General features: G+C 34.7%; 1 protein-coding gene across 10 annotated transcripts in view; it reads left to right on the top strand.

Annotated features, from left to right (window-relative positions):
• Positions 1-17,331, top strand: part of trc (Serine/threonine-protein kinase tricornered) — a 334,990-nt gene extending 317,659 nt beyond the window's left edge. For all 10 annotated transcript variants that reach the window (XM_067047828.1, XM_067047832.1, XM_067047835.1 and 7 more), the window contains 7 exons: positions 437-601; positions 5,590-5,750; positions 6,797-6,936; positions 13,343-13,522; positions 14,529-14,693; positions 14,840-14,986; positions 16,446-17,331. In XM_067047828.1, coding sequence (XP_066903929.1) covers positions 437-601; positions 5,590-5,750; positions 6,797-6,936; positions 13,343-13,522; positions 14,529-14,693; positions 14,840-14,986; positions 16,446-16,561 — 1,074 coding nt within the window. In that variant the 3' untranslated portion in view covers positions 16,562-17,331. The remainder of the gene's footprint in view (positions 1-436; positions 602-5,589; positions 5,751-6,796; positions 6,937-13,342; positions 13,523-14,528; positions 14,694-14,839; positions 14,987-16,445) is intronic.
• Positions 17,332-17,807: the final 476 nt, after the last annotated feature.

Below are 17,807 nucleotides of genomic sequence, written 5' to 3' on the forward strand. Positions count from 1 at the left end.
TATATATGACACATTCATGCATACCTAAAATCTGAGTTCTGTTTAAATTGATATGTATTGAACTGCATAATCGTATAAATATCTTTAAATCATCTGCACCGGTACCTGTCCTCCAAGAAGGGATACTTGTATCCTATGTTTAAATGGTAACAATATTTTATAAATATAAAGATATTCAATAATTGATAAACTGGTAAACACAAAAAAGCCTCTGGAAAAGAATTCAATTATAATAGTAGTTTTGCAGGACCCTATATAAATTAATTAATTAACTTATTTTTGGATAATTGCCTTCAGTGATTATCCTGGCATCCTGATGACAGATACTTGGCAAAATTAAGATTTTTAAACTGTTCCTATGATATGAATTTGTTCAGAATAGACAGCAAAATCTGTATATCTTAAGATATAATAAAAGAAGTATCCTTTTGTTTAGGTGAGGCTTGTACAGAAAAAGGATACTGGGCATGTTTACGCTATGAAAATCCTTCGCAAGGCAGATATGCTGGAGAAGGAACAAGTGGCGCATGTCAGAGCAGAACGAGATGTCCTTGTAGAGGCTGACCATCAATGGGTCGTCAAAATGTATTATTCCTTTCAGGTGAATCATTTTTATTATTATATGTTATATATGATTTTTATTGAAGTGTGATTGATTTATTGTTTTCTATATACTCACAGTTTAAAGGGGGCCAGTTGAAAACATAAAACAGAGAAGGGTTTATTTATTTTTTAAGTAAGTTAATCCAGTGGAACTTCAATGATCCATTCATTGATCTTTGGGGCAGTGGTAACAGAAAGTGTGTTCGAAATGGAAGCAGAGAAGCAATCGAATGAAACACAATCCACAGCTATAAGGACTCGGGTTGCCTCACCCGTTAATGGAAAATCTGAAATTGATAAAGCGAGTAGCTTACTTAATGACGCTAAACATATTCAGGAAAACCTTTGGGTGTACATGCAGCGTGATGAAAAGAAAACCGTTTTGAGCAAACGCGATCATATCAACAAAAAGATACAATCAATTGTTGATCTGTTGGCAACATTACTTCATGGGTTTAATGAAGACACCAATAGTGATATCTCTGCTATTGTGGAGAAGGCGATTTGTGAAACATTTTCATCACGATTCCATAACCTGCTCGTGGATGTTATAGTTGAAACTTCTATACCAAAAGCTTTGACGTCCACTTCACCGAACGATACAACGCTTCGATGCCTAGAACCTAGTGGTGGTGTTTATAGGGAACCGCAACAAGCGTGTGTAGGCATTGACATAGCTGAACCTTCAGCTTCAACTGTATCTTTTGAGGTATACACTAGCAAAAGAAGCAGGAAAAAGGCCAAGGCGGCGAGTAAAAAGTCGCAAACAAATATAGACAATAAAATGGAGCCAAATCTGGTATGTGATGAAAATAAGCAAGTGAGAACAATGATGGAGATAGTTAAATCCCTGCCAAGAAAGCCGAGACACTCTCCGCAATCAACATATGTCACCATCAGTGGTTCGAGCAAGAACCCAATGGATGTTATTAACAAGCTGCCGCCAACTGAAGAAATTGGTATTAAGGCTACTATAGTCCATGCAACCAAGGTGGGGTCTGTTTTAGTTCGCATGGATGATTGTGGTGATACCAACAAAGTGATTGGGTGGCAGGGACTACACGCTCAAAGCTTAAAAGCGAGGCTAGCTCTGAGGAAGAAGCCAAGGCTAGAAGTGGAGTTCCTCACTCATGGACTTCAGCAGAACTGGTGAGATTTTTATGGGGCAGAATACCCGAAAAGCCAGACTCTATTCCACTGATCATTGATGACCTTCGGCCACTTTTCTCCTCAGGAGCTAGAAATGGGTTGAGCAAGAATTGGGTGTTAGAAGTGCACCCAACCGTTCGGTTCCTACTCTTAGAAATGGAAAGCATAAATGGAGGATGGTGGAACATGTCCTCTAAAGACTATCTTGACGCCCCCGATACAGTAGATGTCAGGGCTACAGCCACACTAAGGGCACATGTATAGTAGATGCTGTTGTCTGCATCTGGTGTGCCGTGAGTGGTCACACGATGAAGGAATGTCCAAAGAAAAAAGAACTGGATGGTCTGTTGTCCATTAATTGTCAATGAGCGAACACTCCTATTAGCCAACAAAAACACAAGGTGGGCTGCAGAGATTGTTCTGTGCACTTAAAGTGGGCTAATGAGGCAGAAAAAGGACTTGTTATGAGTAGCATTAACATTCTCCAGCCCAACATGGGCTGCGGCGCATCGTGACGACGAACTACGCGCTCTCACAACGATACGATATTATGGCGATCCAGAAACCGAGCTGCCATGGAAACTTGGTCACGGGGTTTGGCCTCACCTCAAGGGTTATAGCCCTGAACAGTGGAGAGAGGAGGCCCAGGGCTGCTATAGTAGTTAATAATCCGAACCTCGATGTGATGAATCTGGGGCAATATATCACTGCGGATTCCGTAGCATGCTATGTCAGGTGGGGAGATGTCACCTTTACGCTGGTATCGGCTTACCTACCAAACTGCAATGATATTGACGATGACATAGCTGCCTTGGAGATGGTTACCGCTAGATCTAGAAGCGTAATAATCTACTCCGACACAAACTCCTGGAACATGATATGGGGATCCAGTCGAACAAATAGAAGAGGTGCTAAGCTCGAAGAGTTTATTGCGAGGAGCCAGCTAGTAGTATTGAATGAAACTTCTGCCATCCCTACAGTTTCTTGTGTAAGGGGGCAGAGTTGGATTGATGTGACGCTGGGCTCGCCCATAATTGCGAACTGAATTATTGATTGGGTTCCCAGATCTGAGACGAGTTACGACCATCGAGCTATAGCTTTCAAGCTTAAAGAAGGTCCTGAAAGTTTCCACAGCATTGAGAAGGGGTACATAACCCGAGGAGCAAATTGGAATGCTTTTCGGTCAATCCTCAAGGGAAAATTGACGAGGAATGGGATGCGGCGGGAACGGTCAAACTCGATGACTTAGACTACTGATTGACCAGAATAACAGACATTATTCGTGACACGCCTGAGGAATCTCTCCGGCACTGGAAGGGAAGGGCTCGATCTGTCCCATGGTGGACGCTGGCCTTAACTACCATGAAAAGAGAGCTCTACAAGCCCTCCGTGATGAGTACAGATCTAAGGGCAGGGCATATCGAAACTAGGTGCGGTCACGTAAGTGGAAATCTTGGAATGAGTTCATCGTCGAGCAGTCATCCAAGAATCCCTGGGGTATAGCATATAGAGTGGCGTTAGGTAAGCTGACCCCACTGCAGGTAATCTCAGGGTTGAAGCATGGAGGTAACTAAGCATCTACTCTGGACGAGGCATGTAAGATGTTCATCGAGGAAACCTACCCAAGGGCTGACCCATCCCAAGATAATGAAAAGGATAGATTCATAAGGGATGCCACGATATTTTCACCTGGTACGGATTTGTGCCCACTGTGGGACATATGGGATCTCTGTGTTGCTGTAGCTAAGCAAAGGACTGGTCGTGCTCCTGCTTTAGACATGATTGACGTGGTAATGTTAAACCATAGTATATCCTACATTGAATAAAAGCTGTTAGTGGTGTTCAATGACTGTCTGAATAGAGGACCCTTTCCGAGAAGCTGGAAAATTGCTGAGGTTAAGCTCATTTACAAAGGAGGATAAGGATAAGCAGTTAGCCAAGTCTTATAGGCCCATGTGCCTCCTCCCCGTAATAAGCAAAGTGTTGGAAACCATAATGGTCACGGCCTACGACCAGTCTTCTCAAGAGCTAGCCATCCACGCCAGTACGGATCCACTAAAGACAGAGGAACCGTAGGCGCCTTGCTGAAAGTGCGCCGTGATGTTGAAGAGAGGGCGGAGAAGTATGTTATGCTCCTCCTGTTTGATATATCTTCTGCCTTTGATAGCGTGTGGTGGCCGAGCGTACTCCACCAATTGCAAAAATATGAGACCCGAACAACTTCTATGAAATCGAAGATACCATGGAAAGAGGTTTGCTTGGTCCTGCTCTGTGGAAATTGGTCTTTGACGAGTTGTTGGGGGTGCTTGAAGAGGAGCGGTTCCCTGCCACAGCTTATGTAGATGACCTTGCTGTAGTAGTAGCATCGAACAGCAGAGCTAGATTAAAAGATGAAGCTGGTCGGTGCGCCAACCTGATAGGAGCGTGGTGTGAGAAGAAGAAGTATTGGTAAAAGCCCTAATAGATGGAAGAGGATCGATCCTTCGAGAAGAAACCTTGCAAGAATGGAATCAACAGTGGGTGGATTGCCTAAAAGGGGCCACCCTAAGGAATTACTTTTCTACCGTTGGTTCATGCCTAGAATCAACGTGGGCCTCCCCGACTACTGAATCTCACTGTTCCTGACTGAGCATGGGGGTTTCCGAGCTAAGCTCATCGCACATGGCATAAACATCGATCATCTATGCCCAATTTGTTAGGTTCCTGAGACTGCCGAGCACGTTGAACTTGCCTGTACCGCCTATGAAGCATTGAGAGCCAAGATGATGAGGGAAACAGGACTCTATGTTCTGACTGAGAGCGATCTTCCTGAACTGATGAAGAAAGAAAACTACCCGCGCTACAAGACCTTCGTGTATGGGTGGAAGGAGGCTGTGGGCTCTATTCACTTCTCCCTGGGTAGAAGAGAATAAGCTACACCAGCAAGGCCTCAGTAGCAAGATTTATTTTGTAGCAAGAACAAGCTGTGTGCACAGCTATGTAATGTTTTTCATATGCAGCAATGAGTTGTACTCACTGCTGCGAACACCCGTATTGTCTAATAGGCAGGGTAGGGTGATAAATAAATAAATGATCTTTGGGGCAGGCTCACACAGCCTCACAACTTCTACTTTTCCTGTTACCACTTTCCTCTCAGCCATTTAGTCCCTCTCAACTGATACAGAAAAAATACTATAGTTTTGAAAATATTAACCTTTTTTGCTAAAATTAAAAAAAAATATTGATGTAAATATATACATTTGTACTTATGTAAACTATTTAAAAATAAATGTTTTTAATGTAAATATTTATAATAATGTGAGGAGGGATAGAATCTGATGTTAGAGAAGTTTACCTAATTACCTTAATGTAAGTTAAAGAAAATAAATATTTTTTTAAAAATAGGTTGCTCAGAATAGTACAATAATTATTTGCTATTCACTAAAGTTTTAGCAGGTTGAATGGTTGCAGATAAGAAATAAATTATTTCAATTTTTTGATTAATTCGGCTCACCATCTCATTAAAAAGGCCAAACTTCCTAAAATGGTTAATGGCATTGTATTGATGTTTTGTTTTTTACTTTAGATGTAATTTAGACATTGATCAATGATCAGGACATGCATTAGTTCCACTTAAGAATAAAATGCTATCAATGTGTTAATATTTTTATAAATTTTCTATTATTCAAATAATTAATTAATTTGCTGATATGTTTATGTAGGCTGTTTTCCTTCCTTATTAAGAAGCTATTTTATCATTTAAGTGAGCCATTTCTCACCTTTTAAAAATTTTTGGTAGTAATAGAAATGACATATTTTTACAATATATACACAACTGAATTATTTTTATATTTCTAGGACCCAATCAACCTCTACCTCATAATGGAGTTCCTGCCAGGAGGAGATATGATGACGCTCCTCATGAAGAAGGATACTCTAAGTGAGGAATGTACCCAGTTCTACATAGCTGAAACTGCTCTCGCAATAGATTCTATTCATAAGCTAGGATTCATTCATAGGTAATTATTGTATCCCTAAAATATAGAAAAGAATTATTTGCATGAAATTTATAACCCAAATTTTCTTATTAATTTTTTTTATTTAATATTTAATAACTTTTATAATTCAGTTAAAGTAAATTTATGCCATGGTGCCCAAGAATTTTAGGGTCACAATAAAATTTGTAAACAAATTGAAAAATTAAAAGGGTTACATGTATAATTTCATTTGGTCCAAAATATTAAAACAAAATGGTGATCAAATTCACATGTTGAGGTTAGTAACTTCTAGTATTTATGTGTTATTTAGATTTGTCATTGGTTGCAAGAAATCAATTCGTTTGGAGTGAAAAATATATTTATTTTTTTCATTCAGTAAATCCATATTTAGATAACCTAATTTTTTGTTTATTAAATTATAAAACAAAACAATAAAACAAAAATTAAAAAACAATTAAATTCAAAACATAATTATAAACTTACATGTTACTTTTTTTTCTGGGCTTCAGGTTTTCCAAGTTCTCCTAAAGCTTGAAAATATTCTAACCTCAATCATGATGATAGTGAAACTAAAATAGCACAATCAGAGAAAAAAAAATTGTTCAAAGAGTGTTTTTTGTGAGAGGTTCTGTTTAGTTTACAAAAAAAATCATTGCTAGACAAAATATAAACCAATCTTTTTACATAATTATTCTCTCAGTATGATCTAGACAGAAGGAGTAGTAAAAAAATTATTCACAAGCTGTAGGAAATTTTTAACAGTTACCCACAACGAAAAATTTTCTCTCAGAAAAGTTCACAGACAGCACCTCCGTCTGCTTAAGTAAAATGTTATCAAATTGTAACTATTACTTAGTTGTATTCATTTTCTCTTTTGTTTTTCTAGATCTCTTAACAATAAAGTTATATCATTATATCAGAAACTTCTGAATTATTTTTGTAGTTGAAGTTTATGAAATACCTAATTTAGCCATCTATTGATTTTTATTTAAAATTAAAATATGTCATGTGTTCTTTGGTTTTTATTTTATGAAAATCAGTGTAATAACGGCAATTATTTTCTTTAGGGATATTAAACCCGATAATCTTCTTTTGGATGCTCGGGGGCATATCAAACTGTCGGACTTTGGGCTTTGTACAGGGCTAAAGAAGTCCCACAGGACTGACTTTTACAGAGATCTCAGCCAAGCAAAACCTTCAGATTTCAGTAAGTTTGTATTGAATTTATTTATATTGATACATGAAGCGGAAGAGTATGTTTATTTAATCTCTCTAATTTTCAAAACTACTAGTCCGATTTGAATGATTCTTTTGGGTTTAGATAAAACAATTTATTGATGAAAGATTTAAGTAATTTAAAATTGTACTATGACCTATTGAAATAGAGTTGCAACCATATAATAATATTCTTTATTTATTCAGGAATTGATCCCTTTAGAATAATATTACAGGTGTCAGAATTAGGCTTTAGAGCTTTAAAGTAAAATACAAAATTTTCAAAATAAAAATGAAATTATAAACCATCATAAATATAATTATAATTATGAATTTGATTAGATAAAAAATGGAACAACAGTATACATAACATAATATATATATTAACAGAATATATAAAGTAAAAATAGAACAAATAAAATAGAATCATATATCATAAAGTGACTAACTTTTAAAACAAAAAAAATGAAAAAGAATCAAATACAAGTAAACTAAATATAATAAACAAAAAAGTACAATTACTATTAATATACATATTTACAAGTTTAAATGAAAATCACAATTATTAAATAGAAAAGATAAATCCTCTAACAAATAATAAATCTTAAGGATATTATTCCAATAAAATGAAATAAAGGTAAAACAAATGAAGTAGTGATGGTTATATGAACAAACATACACACTCACACATTCTTATAGACTTTATAAATATTTAAAAAATCCAATAATGAAATGAAATGAAAAAATCAATCTTTATTCTGGGACACTTGGTCCTCTAACCATAACAGTTATGAAGCTTTTGTCTGGCTACATTAAATTACACTACAAGTTCATCGAAGTTTGATATTCTAGGAGATGGATGTGTAGTTGATGTTTTAATGAGGTTAAGGAGGAAGCTTTGCGGATGGATATAGGTAAGGAATTCCAAAATGAGGTAGCTTGGACAGAAAAAGATTTTTCATAGGAGGCAGTTCTGAAGGTAGGGATACACAGATCGGTGGGTTGGGATCTTGTGTGTAATAGGTGAATGGATAAATGTAGGATAAGGAGGTCAATGATGTAGAAAGGTTTTTTGGTTATTAGGGTTTGTGCCAAGGAGGTATTGTCTCCCGATACTGGGATAGGGCCAGCTTTGCTCGGAATAGTGATGTGAGATATGGGAAAGCCTAGGAATGTGGGAGAATAAGCATGGATACTAGGAGGTGATGAGTACTTCGAGGAAATGAATCACGGGATTTTAGGAGCAGTTTAAGGATTGAGATAGTTTTTCGAGTTATTTGGGAAATGTGGCTATTCCATATTAAGTGCTGATCAAAGGTGACTCCTAGGTTCTTTGATTTGAGGAGAGAATAGGGTAGGTAGGTGAAAAGGGTGGAACCTTGAGGGACACTTAGAGAGAGAAACCAGTTCAAGGAACTAGTGGACAGGGATACTTTTTGCAGTTTTGAGAGGAGAATTGTATGATCAACAGTGTCTAAGGCTTTTGAAAAATTGAAGAGGACGAGGATTGTAATTTTTTATTGGTCTACAGAGGAGTAGAGGTTTTGGGAAATTTTTAGCTGAGCCGATTGTGTGGAATAACCAGAACGGAAAACTGATTGGAAGGGATTAAAGAAAATATTTTATTCAAGGAAAAAAGGTGAGGTGGGAATGTACCGATCTTTCCAAGATTTGGACAGCTTTGATAGGATGGAAATTAGCCTAAAATCGGAAACTATGGAGGGGCATGGGATCTTATTCTGTGGTCTTACTAATACTTTTTTCCAGGCTATGGGAAAAATGGAGTTTTGAAGGGAGCAGTTGTAGATGTGTAGAAGAGCAAGAAGGATGACAGGTAGACTTAGTTTTATCATTATTACTGGAATTTGGTCTTGTCCAATGTCATTCGTTCGGGATTTGAGTATAGAGGCTATTGGGTCATCAGGTGTTATGTGAAGGTAATAGAAAATATCTGGATTGAATGGAGTCTGAGGAACAGGAGGGGAAGATGGGTGTGTCTCAGTCTCGTTCAGATGGGTGTCACTGAAAATTGCATTAAAGTCGTTGGGTGATACTGGATAGTGAGCAGGGAATGTGGAGCCGGTGATGGAGGATTTCCTTAGTATTTTTCACTTAGTTTTAGGATCTGGAGCTTGGGAGAGGACGTTATGAAAGTGGTTTACCTTAGCACGGCATAAGGAGGACTGGGTAAGGTTTCTAAGGGATTTGAACATGGCAATAGTCATCAGGATGTCTAGTGCGTCTAAAGCGTCTTCTGGCTGTGTCTCTTCTTTTCATCAGTTCTCGAATTTCCGTGTTTATCCAGGGGGCTGGTGGGCATCAGAAGATAAAGGATTTAAGAGGTTCCGAGTTGATTAAGGAAGGTTAAGAGATTGGATGTGAGGCATTCCACCATCTTGTCAATTGAGTGGGAGGAATAGATGGGTGCTATGGAACTGGATAGTGAATCGAGTATAAGATCGATGGTTTCTTGGATTATGGAATCAAGGTTTCGCCAGGAGACTTGTTTAGGGACAAGGTTAGAAGTGGGAAGATTATAGGAGATCTCGATGAGATCATGATATGACAGGAACTATATTGGATTTTGAGAGGACAGTAAATTATAATATGAAGATGGTCAGGATTGCGGTCAAAAAAAAAAAAAAAAAATAGTTTTTAACTATTTAATATCCGACTTTTTGCCTCACTTTGCAGGGCTTCGTCAGGGCTAAAAAGATACAAAAACAGCTAAGAACATTACAACAATAAGATACAAAAGGTAAATTAAGGTAGGATAAATATTATGTAAAAAATAAGTGATAAGAAAATTATATACAGTGAAGTCTCAGTTATACAAATATGAGGGGGTACCAAAAACTCTTAGTAGGCACATATACGTATGTTGTATGCAGTTGAAAGAAAAACAAAGTAAAGTGAAAAAAATTATTTATTGTATAAAAATTTAATTTATCTTTAATCCTAATTTTTTAATTTTTGACAAAAAAATTGCGTTATGTTTCATGTTGCTTTTGGTTGAATACACCATTACTTTTGCTTATATAAAACGTTTTACAACTTCAAATGCTTCAAGAGCTTCTGCAAAAGATGGAAGAGGCAAAGGATCTTAGTCATCTGAATCGGAATCGGCCGAGCTTCCTTCGGTTGGAGTTGTGGCAATTTCTGCAATTATGGCTACTTCGCTTTGCGGCGTGCAGACTGCCAGATTGTTGTTGTAATCTACAAAATTTTCGAATGTTATGTCGGAAGAACATTAGACCACTCTAGAGGGTTTTTGAAAACTTCTACCTCTTCGGTGGTTTCTTCATGTCCCAAATCTTCTAGAGCGATCCCTCCTTTACGGAAGCACTTTTCGATAGTAGTAGGCTGAACAGCATTCCAAGCTACTGATGTGAACTGCATAGCCTGTAAAAGTGTAGGAAAAAATATGTTGATTGGACCATATGTACATAGTTTCCATATTATGTTTAAAGCTTACCTGTAGAACATCAATGTTTTTTGTTTTTTTTCCTGCTTCTAGGAGTGATATTGTGTGTTGTAAAAGGTGTTTTCGGTAGTAAGCCTTCATTGTAGCAATTATGCCGAGGTCAAGCGACCGAAGGTGACTCGTACAATTTGCTGGAAAAAATTCAACACGAACATTTTTTAATTTGATTTCTGGATGGTGGGTGGCACAGCGATCCATTAAAAGAAGAATTTTTCTTTGCCCATTTTTGAATCTAACTGTTGAAGATACTTTTCGATAATTTTGCTTGTCATCCATGCCTTTGTGCTGTAGTCATAGTCTTCTGGGAAAGTCGGTACACTTTTGAAACACCGGGGTTACTGTGATTTTCCAATTATGAGGGGTCGCATTTTGTTTGTTCCATCAGCGTTCATTGTTTGCTTTTCTTTCCTCCGAAGCAGGGGGTCGTTCTTCTCAGCCAATGTTTTGGAGGGCAACAAGTTAAAGAATAGGCCAGTTTCATCGCTGTTAAAAATGTCGCATAAGGCATAGTCCTTTACTATCGTTTGTAGGACCTCTTTTTTCCAATGGTCAACCGATGAGACATCAACACTAGTGGATTCGCCGCAGACACTCCGACCAGTAATCTCATGCCTTAATTTGAACTTCTGAAGCCATTCTGTAGGTGCTTTGAAGTCTCCAGTGACGTTTAGTTTTTTAGAAAATTCCAGGGCCTTTTGCTGGAGCAATGGTCCACTTATTGGGATACTGTCTGCCCGTTTTTGATGAAACCAAGCGAACAAAGCCTTTCCCAAATTGACGTACTGGCCACCTTGCGTTCGAGCTCTTTTTGTGATTTCAATTTTCGTTACATTCGGATTGTCATCAACTTCTTATAAAATTTTAATTTTGTCTTCCACAGAAAGATATTTTTTTTGCTCATGATGGTAAAACTAGGTTGTTTGGTTTTTCACACACATTCACTTCAGGCTTTAACGAGAGACTGACAATTTTTATTTTGAATCGAAAGTAGGGAGTAGAATGTAAACATAAAGAGTCATTGGGACAGGATGTTATTCACGAGAAAAAGTTGTTTACTGTTTCGTCTTTCACGGTATTTTTCATCCTTTGTCTTGCCACAGAAGAAAAGTAAATTCATAGATCTGAATAAAATTTACTAATATCTACACAAAGCCGGTCCAAACTTTCCTTCGTATAACTAAGTTTCGTATAAATGGATAATTACATACACATAATTAAGGGGTGTTTGCAGGGGATTGAGAAATTCTTCGCATAACTGAATGTTTCGTATAAGTGAGACTTCACTGTATAAATAAAAGGAAGGAAGACATCAAATAGTATTAATATAAAAGAAACTTAAATAAACAATGATAAAAAATTACATAATAAAAAAGAACAAAAATTTACATAACCATGGTAAGAATAAAAAATTACGTAACAATGGTAAGAATAAAAAATTACATAAAATATACAGTTAAGTGTTAAACATAGATGTAGGAACACAAAATTTAAACACACTAACAGATGGAAAATGAATAAGTAAGTTGAGATTAAATAAAGGTTGTGAAAGAAAAATACAATTAAAATTAGTAATGATGATAATAAATGAGCAAAGAACAAATCAGGACCACCTACTTGTTCAAAGCGATAGGTTAAACAGACATTGACAATAAATCGGAAGCGTGAAGGAGAGGTGGCTGGCTGTTTAATGGTTATATTTTTATTTCAAATATGTCGTGTATACAGGAAATAGTCATCAAAATATATTTTTCATTCATTTCATATTTTAAGTTATATGGTCAACCATATATATATACAACAACTGGATTTACTGCTGACAGTTTAATAACATTTATTTATTAAGCTCTTATTATACAATTCTCTTGGACAATTTATTTAGGGAACAATAAACAGGGTAAATCATAGTGCGTGATTGTGCTCCTTATTTATGGGGCTATACCTTATACTCCAGTCTACTATTCTTCTTCAAGTAGAGTGAGAAATCTCTGCCACCCACTGTGTGCCTCCTTTCTTCAACTGGCTTATCTACTACCTCACAATTCTTGCAGTTAGCTGGGAACTTCCTTCTGTTAACAGTGAAAATGGCCATCACCACCACACCACCTACATACAAGTGGTTTTTCACACTTGGCTATGAGGTGGCTGTACTCCTTGTGTTTAAGACAGGCAGGCAGATTCAGATAAACCCTTGCTTCCAGTGTCCACCGTCCACCAACAATTTTACCCATCTGCAGAATGGTGGCCCTCACCATTGGCCATTGGATAGGCCTCAGCCACCCATTTTCTTTTTAATCCATCTTAATATTTTTCAATCATCCTTTCTTATTCAACTACAATATCTCTTCTTACATCCTTCTGCTTTACTGCTCTTTGTTTCCTCATTTTGTTCTGCTAATATTCGATATATTAATCAATAATTATCAATTTTGATTCTCCAAATTTATTTCGATTTTTATATTTGTGGTGATTCCATAAAATGAAAACTTGACCCTCCTTCATGGTTAGAATAGTATGGTTACCTCTAGGATAACTTCCAAATGAAATTACCGTATAGAGGATTCAATTATTTTTTTAATTACACTACTAATCCTCCATTAAGCACAATATGTTTCTAAACTCAGCTGGGCTCAGCTAGCTCAATTTTTTTTTTAGTTCAGAATTTTCTACATTCAGTAATTTTATTCTGAAATAAAAATAAACAAAGAAAGAAAAAAATACAATGGAATGCAAATCATTGGGCAGGTTTGTTGATTGTAAAATGGCAAATGACAGAATATAAAGTGCTTATGATAAAGAAATTATTAAGAAATAATTAAATTTGAACAAAGCAAGTAAATATTTCATTTTTTAGTAGCATTGAATAAGTTAGTTGATATATTTTGCTAACATTCTGAACATGTATTGAATGTTTCAGCATCAAATCCAATGGATAGTAAACGTAGAGCTGAAAGTTGGAAAAGGAATCGACGACAACTAGCTTACTCAACAGTTGGCACACCTGACTATATAGCACCTGAAGTCTTTCTACAAACTGGATATGGCCCTTCCTGTGATTGGTGGAGCCTTGGTGTTATTATGTATGAAATGTTAATAGGTATGAACAGTTTTTATGGCAGAATATATCTGTAATATTAACCCTTTAAATGCTAAAGATGGCACAAAGATAATGGGGCAGTAGGTGCGACGAGAAGGGACAGAGCTGGTGCACGATAAGTGCAAGGTGATTTTGCGGCCATTTTTTATCAATATTTTTTCCTTACTTACAGAATTGGTGTTTCTCTTTTTCTTTTCTTTTCTTTTTTTTTTTGGCGTATTAAATAGTTCCACCATCTTCTTTTTTGACAGGCCACTGGTGCAGTTAAAACTTTTTTTAAATGTTACTGTATGTACCTATTTAAATAAAAAATAAAAAATTTTTTTATTATTTTATTTTTAATTTCTTTTTTTCATGCTACTCTTGTCTTCTCTTTGTCCCTTTATAATATCTCATTTTATAATTTACAAACTAGACCTCTTGTCATAATATTTGCTTTATTTTTTCTTATTTTTAATCTGAGATTGACTGTTTTGCTGTCCTATCATGATTATTATATTGTTTTTATTATATTTATTATGTGATTATTATGATGGCCATCCTTCACGCCATTTTTTAATTTCGGGTGCTTTTTAAATATTACTCAATTAAACTATCTCAAGTCTCCTCTTCCTGTTTTAAGCAAATATTTCAAAAGTCATATAAGATCGTCACTCCCAGAGGGACTTAGTATGGCAGGTCCGACTGGAAAGGATTGCTTTTTTTTTTGTGTTATGATCTCCTCTCATGAGATTATGACATGTCGTACATCAACGAACCTTCTCCCTGCAATTGTCTGTTTGAGAAGTCAGATAAGTAAGGCTACCATTGAGGGCGGTAGAGGAGGGTTTCATGCCGTTTTTCAATTTCAGGCTCTTTTTAAATATTTCTTGATTTAACTATCTTAAAGTGCCTTTCAAAGTTCAAAGTAAACAGTAAAATATCCAGTAACTATTAATTATTATAAATGGTACTTTTATTTTAAAATAGTTTTAATTATTACCTCAATTTTTTGTTTTTTTAATAGGTTACCCTCCATTCTGTTCTGAAAATCCACAAGAAACATATAGGAAAGTGATGAATTGGCGTGAGACACTTACATTTCCACCTGAAGTACCCATCTCCGAGGAGGCGAAAGAGACGGTCCTAAGGTTCTGTATGGAAAGTGATAAACGACTTGGCAGTTCTAGGGGTAAATTAGTACTAGTTCTATTTAGTTTGTGTATCATAAAATGGTTTCCACTTTTATTAAGAATTATACATAACATAAAAATCAACATTCTATCAATTATAAATTGTCTTAAAGTAGTTTGATTTATTCTTGATTTAATGTTTTAGGGATAGAGGAGCTCCGTAATGCACCTTTTTTTATTGGTGTTGACTGGGATCACATGAGGGAGCGGCCTGCAGCAATACCAGTTGACGTGAAGTCAATTGATGATACCTCCAACTTTGATGAATTCCCAGATGTCAAACTAGAAATACGTATGTCTATATTATATTTTAAATAAATATTTCTATGTTCTTTTTTATTCTAATTAAATAAAAATATAAATTATTTAAATTATAGAAAAAAGGATGTCATATTTGCCTCCAATATTTTTTGTTAAAAAAAAAATAATAAATTCATAAAATGAAATATGTCATTTAACTTTTTTATTTAATTTAACACTTTTTAAATATTGCTCGATTTAACTATCTTAAAGTCTCCTCTTCCTGTTTTAAGCTAATATTTCAAAAGTGATATAGGGTTGTCGCTCCCCTGGGGTCTTAGTGGGGCGGGGGAGGATTGTCTTTTCTTTTTGTGTTATGGTCTCCTCTTGATAACTTCATTGATTAAAATGCTTTCAAAAAATAAGTTGGTAAATCCCTGAAGTTGGTTTTGGTTTTTCATATCACATTATGTGATTATTCTTTTGTATCAGCTACAAAAGAATATCTAATATTTATTAGTTATATCTAATAATGAACATGTCATAGAAAAGCTGTGTCTGTTGTGCTAATTAATTGTTATTAATACTGTATTTGCTTAAATATAGGTTGACTCCAAATATAAGTGGATCCCATTTTGAAAATCATTTTCAGGGGGGAAAATATGAAGCAGTTAAAATTAAAGTACTCAAAAGAAATCATTTTTCAAATTTAATACACATTTGTTAAAAAGAAACAAGCATTATTTACTTGGTAATATAATATGAAAATATTGTGATAAAGCTTTGACATTAAAACTCATCTTTTTTGTTTCTACTTATACTTACCTAATTAGGTTAGTGTTCTCAATTGTTACTTTTCAGTGCCATTTATACTAGCTATTATTCTGTTTTGAATTTAAATTTCTTCTTTTATTGCATCACTACTTTCATTACATTAAATTGCTCATATCATAATAGTTATCACCTTTTAGTTTAAAGGTTGTTTGTATATTAACTATTATAATTATAACAAACCCTTTATTAATCATCTTCTTTTATTAATTTTTACATTTATTTTGAGAAGTACCCTTTAGAGCACCAGTGTCACATTGCCGAATAAATGGCATTTCAGATTCCCTCATTTTGAATATTTCCTGTTTTTAAAATATATTTTCTTATAATTTTAGTTTGTTGACTGTGTCCTTATAATGAGTACTTTAGTTTTTATTTCCTAATCGAGAAATCTTTCCTCACTTCAATATTTTAATGTTCAATTCCTTCAGTTAGTTATCCATTGTAATTAAAATACAACTGCAAACGACTTTTGAAAAATTTTCTTACGACAATGTAAACTTTATAAAAAACATCGTTATTACACAAAAGTTAATATGAACCAATGTTTTTTTAATTCAATTATTGAAGCCATGGAACAATTATTTGCTGATAAATTTTCTTTTCACTAATTGGTTGAAAGTTAAATATAATTATTATTTTACAATAAAAATTATTTAATGTACTTATTGCAATTTTAGCAGCAGCACCAGTGCCTCAGGACGGAGAAGTGACCCACAAGGATTGGGTGTTCATCAACTATACATTCAAGAGGTTCGAAGGCCTTACCCAGCGAGGGACTCCGAACAAGAAGTAGTCATCGCTGTTCTGTGCCTTCCTGATATTGCTCTCTTGTTGTCTCTTGTGGTCTCTCTATCATCATTCATTTTTATCTTCACCATTATTCCATTTCATTTTAATCTATTTATATTTAATGTCGTTTTTAAATTTGTTGACGAAACTTCAAATTTTTTTAAAATGTATTTTTACTTTTTTTTGTCTTTCTATAAATCATATGTTGTACAATTTACATGTATAATATGTTTGTAATTTAAATAATTGTAAATGTGGTTCTGCTGATCAAAATGTTGTCAAGTGTTGATGGTGTATCGTAAATGTGATTCATTTTTTTTTCTTCATTTCCAAAATGGTAGAGCTCTTTACAAGTGTTACCCTCTTGTAAATTCATTAACATGTCTTGTACTCATGTGCATGTTAAATTTTCGAATTATTAATAAATAAATTATAAAAGCGAGACTTGAAAATTTAGTAAATGCATACTGATGATGAATATTAAATGGAAGAGCTCTATAATTTTGAGGTATATTACAAAAAAAAAATTGTTATTAAGGGCTGTTGAATTGCGATGTTAAACATTTCTTTGTTTGCAGATATTAGAGTCCATAGCGTTAGATTAATTTTCTCTGATATATTTATTGTAAAACAAAAAAAAATTGCACTTTTTTTAAGTGTATTTGTATATAAAGTTTAAGTATATTGCTTATATGTGTTGCCTATTTTTTGTATTATTGATTTGTTATTGTGGATTTATATGTTTATATGTCCAAATCTATTATGTATCTTATATCGACTTGTTTCATGTATAGATCCTGTGTCTTTTTTAAGTCTCTATTTTCTGGGGCTTTTGTTTATATAAACTTTCATTATTTAGTATTAAGTTAAACCAAAGTTGATTTTCATTTTTTTTTCTTTTTTTTTTTAATTCTTATAAGCTCTGAAAAAACATTGCAGATCGCTTCTTGTAGCATTTTATTTATTAAGAATAGTATGTCAATTGAAATAGAATTTATAGTGCGCAGTTATTTGGGGTAAAATTGTGTAGATACTTGTGATATAGAATTTGAGAAAAAATACCAAAATGATAGTACCGACCAACATTCTGCCTCCTTGGTCAATATATAGCACATATATTTATTTACTTTGTCGATATATTTTTGAGCAATGGAGACATTTTACAATGGAAGCTTAAATGAGTAGTGGTCTTAAACTGCTTGCACGTATGTACATCTGGGAAAGTATCTTTTACAAATATACTAAGTTTT

The sequence above is a fragment of the Halyomorpha halys genome, unplaced genomic scaffold, assembly GCF_000696795.3.
Source record: "Halyomorpha halys isolate HHAL.00 unplaced genomic scaffold, Hhal_1.1 Scaffold34.1, whole genome shotgun sequence".
NCBI lineage: Eukaryota > Metazoa > Arthropoda > Insecta > Hemiptera > Pentatomidae > Halyomorpha > Halyomorpha halys.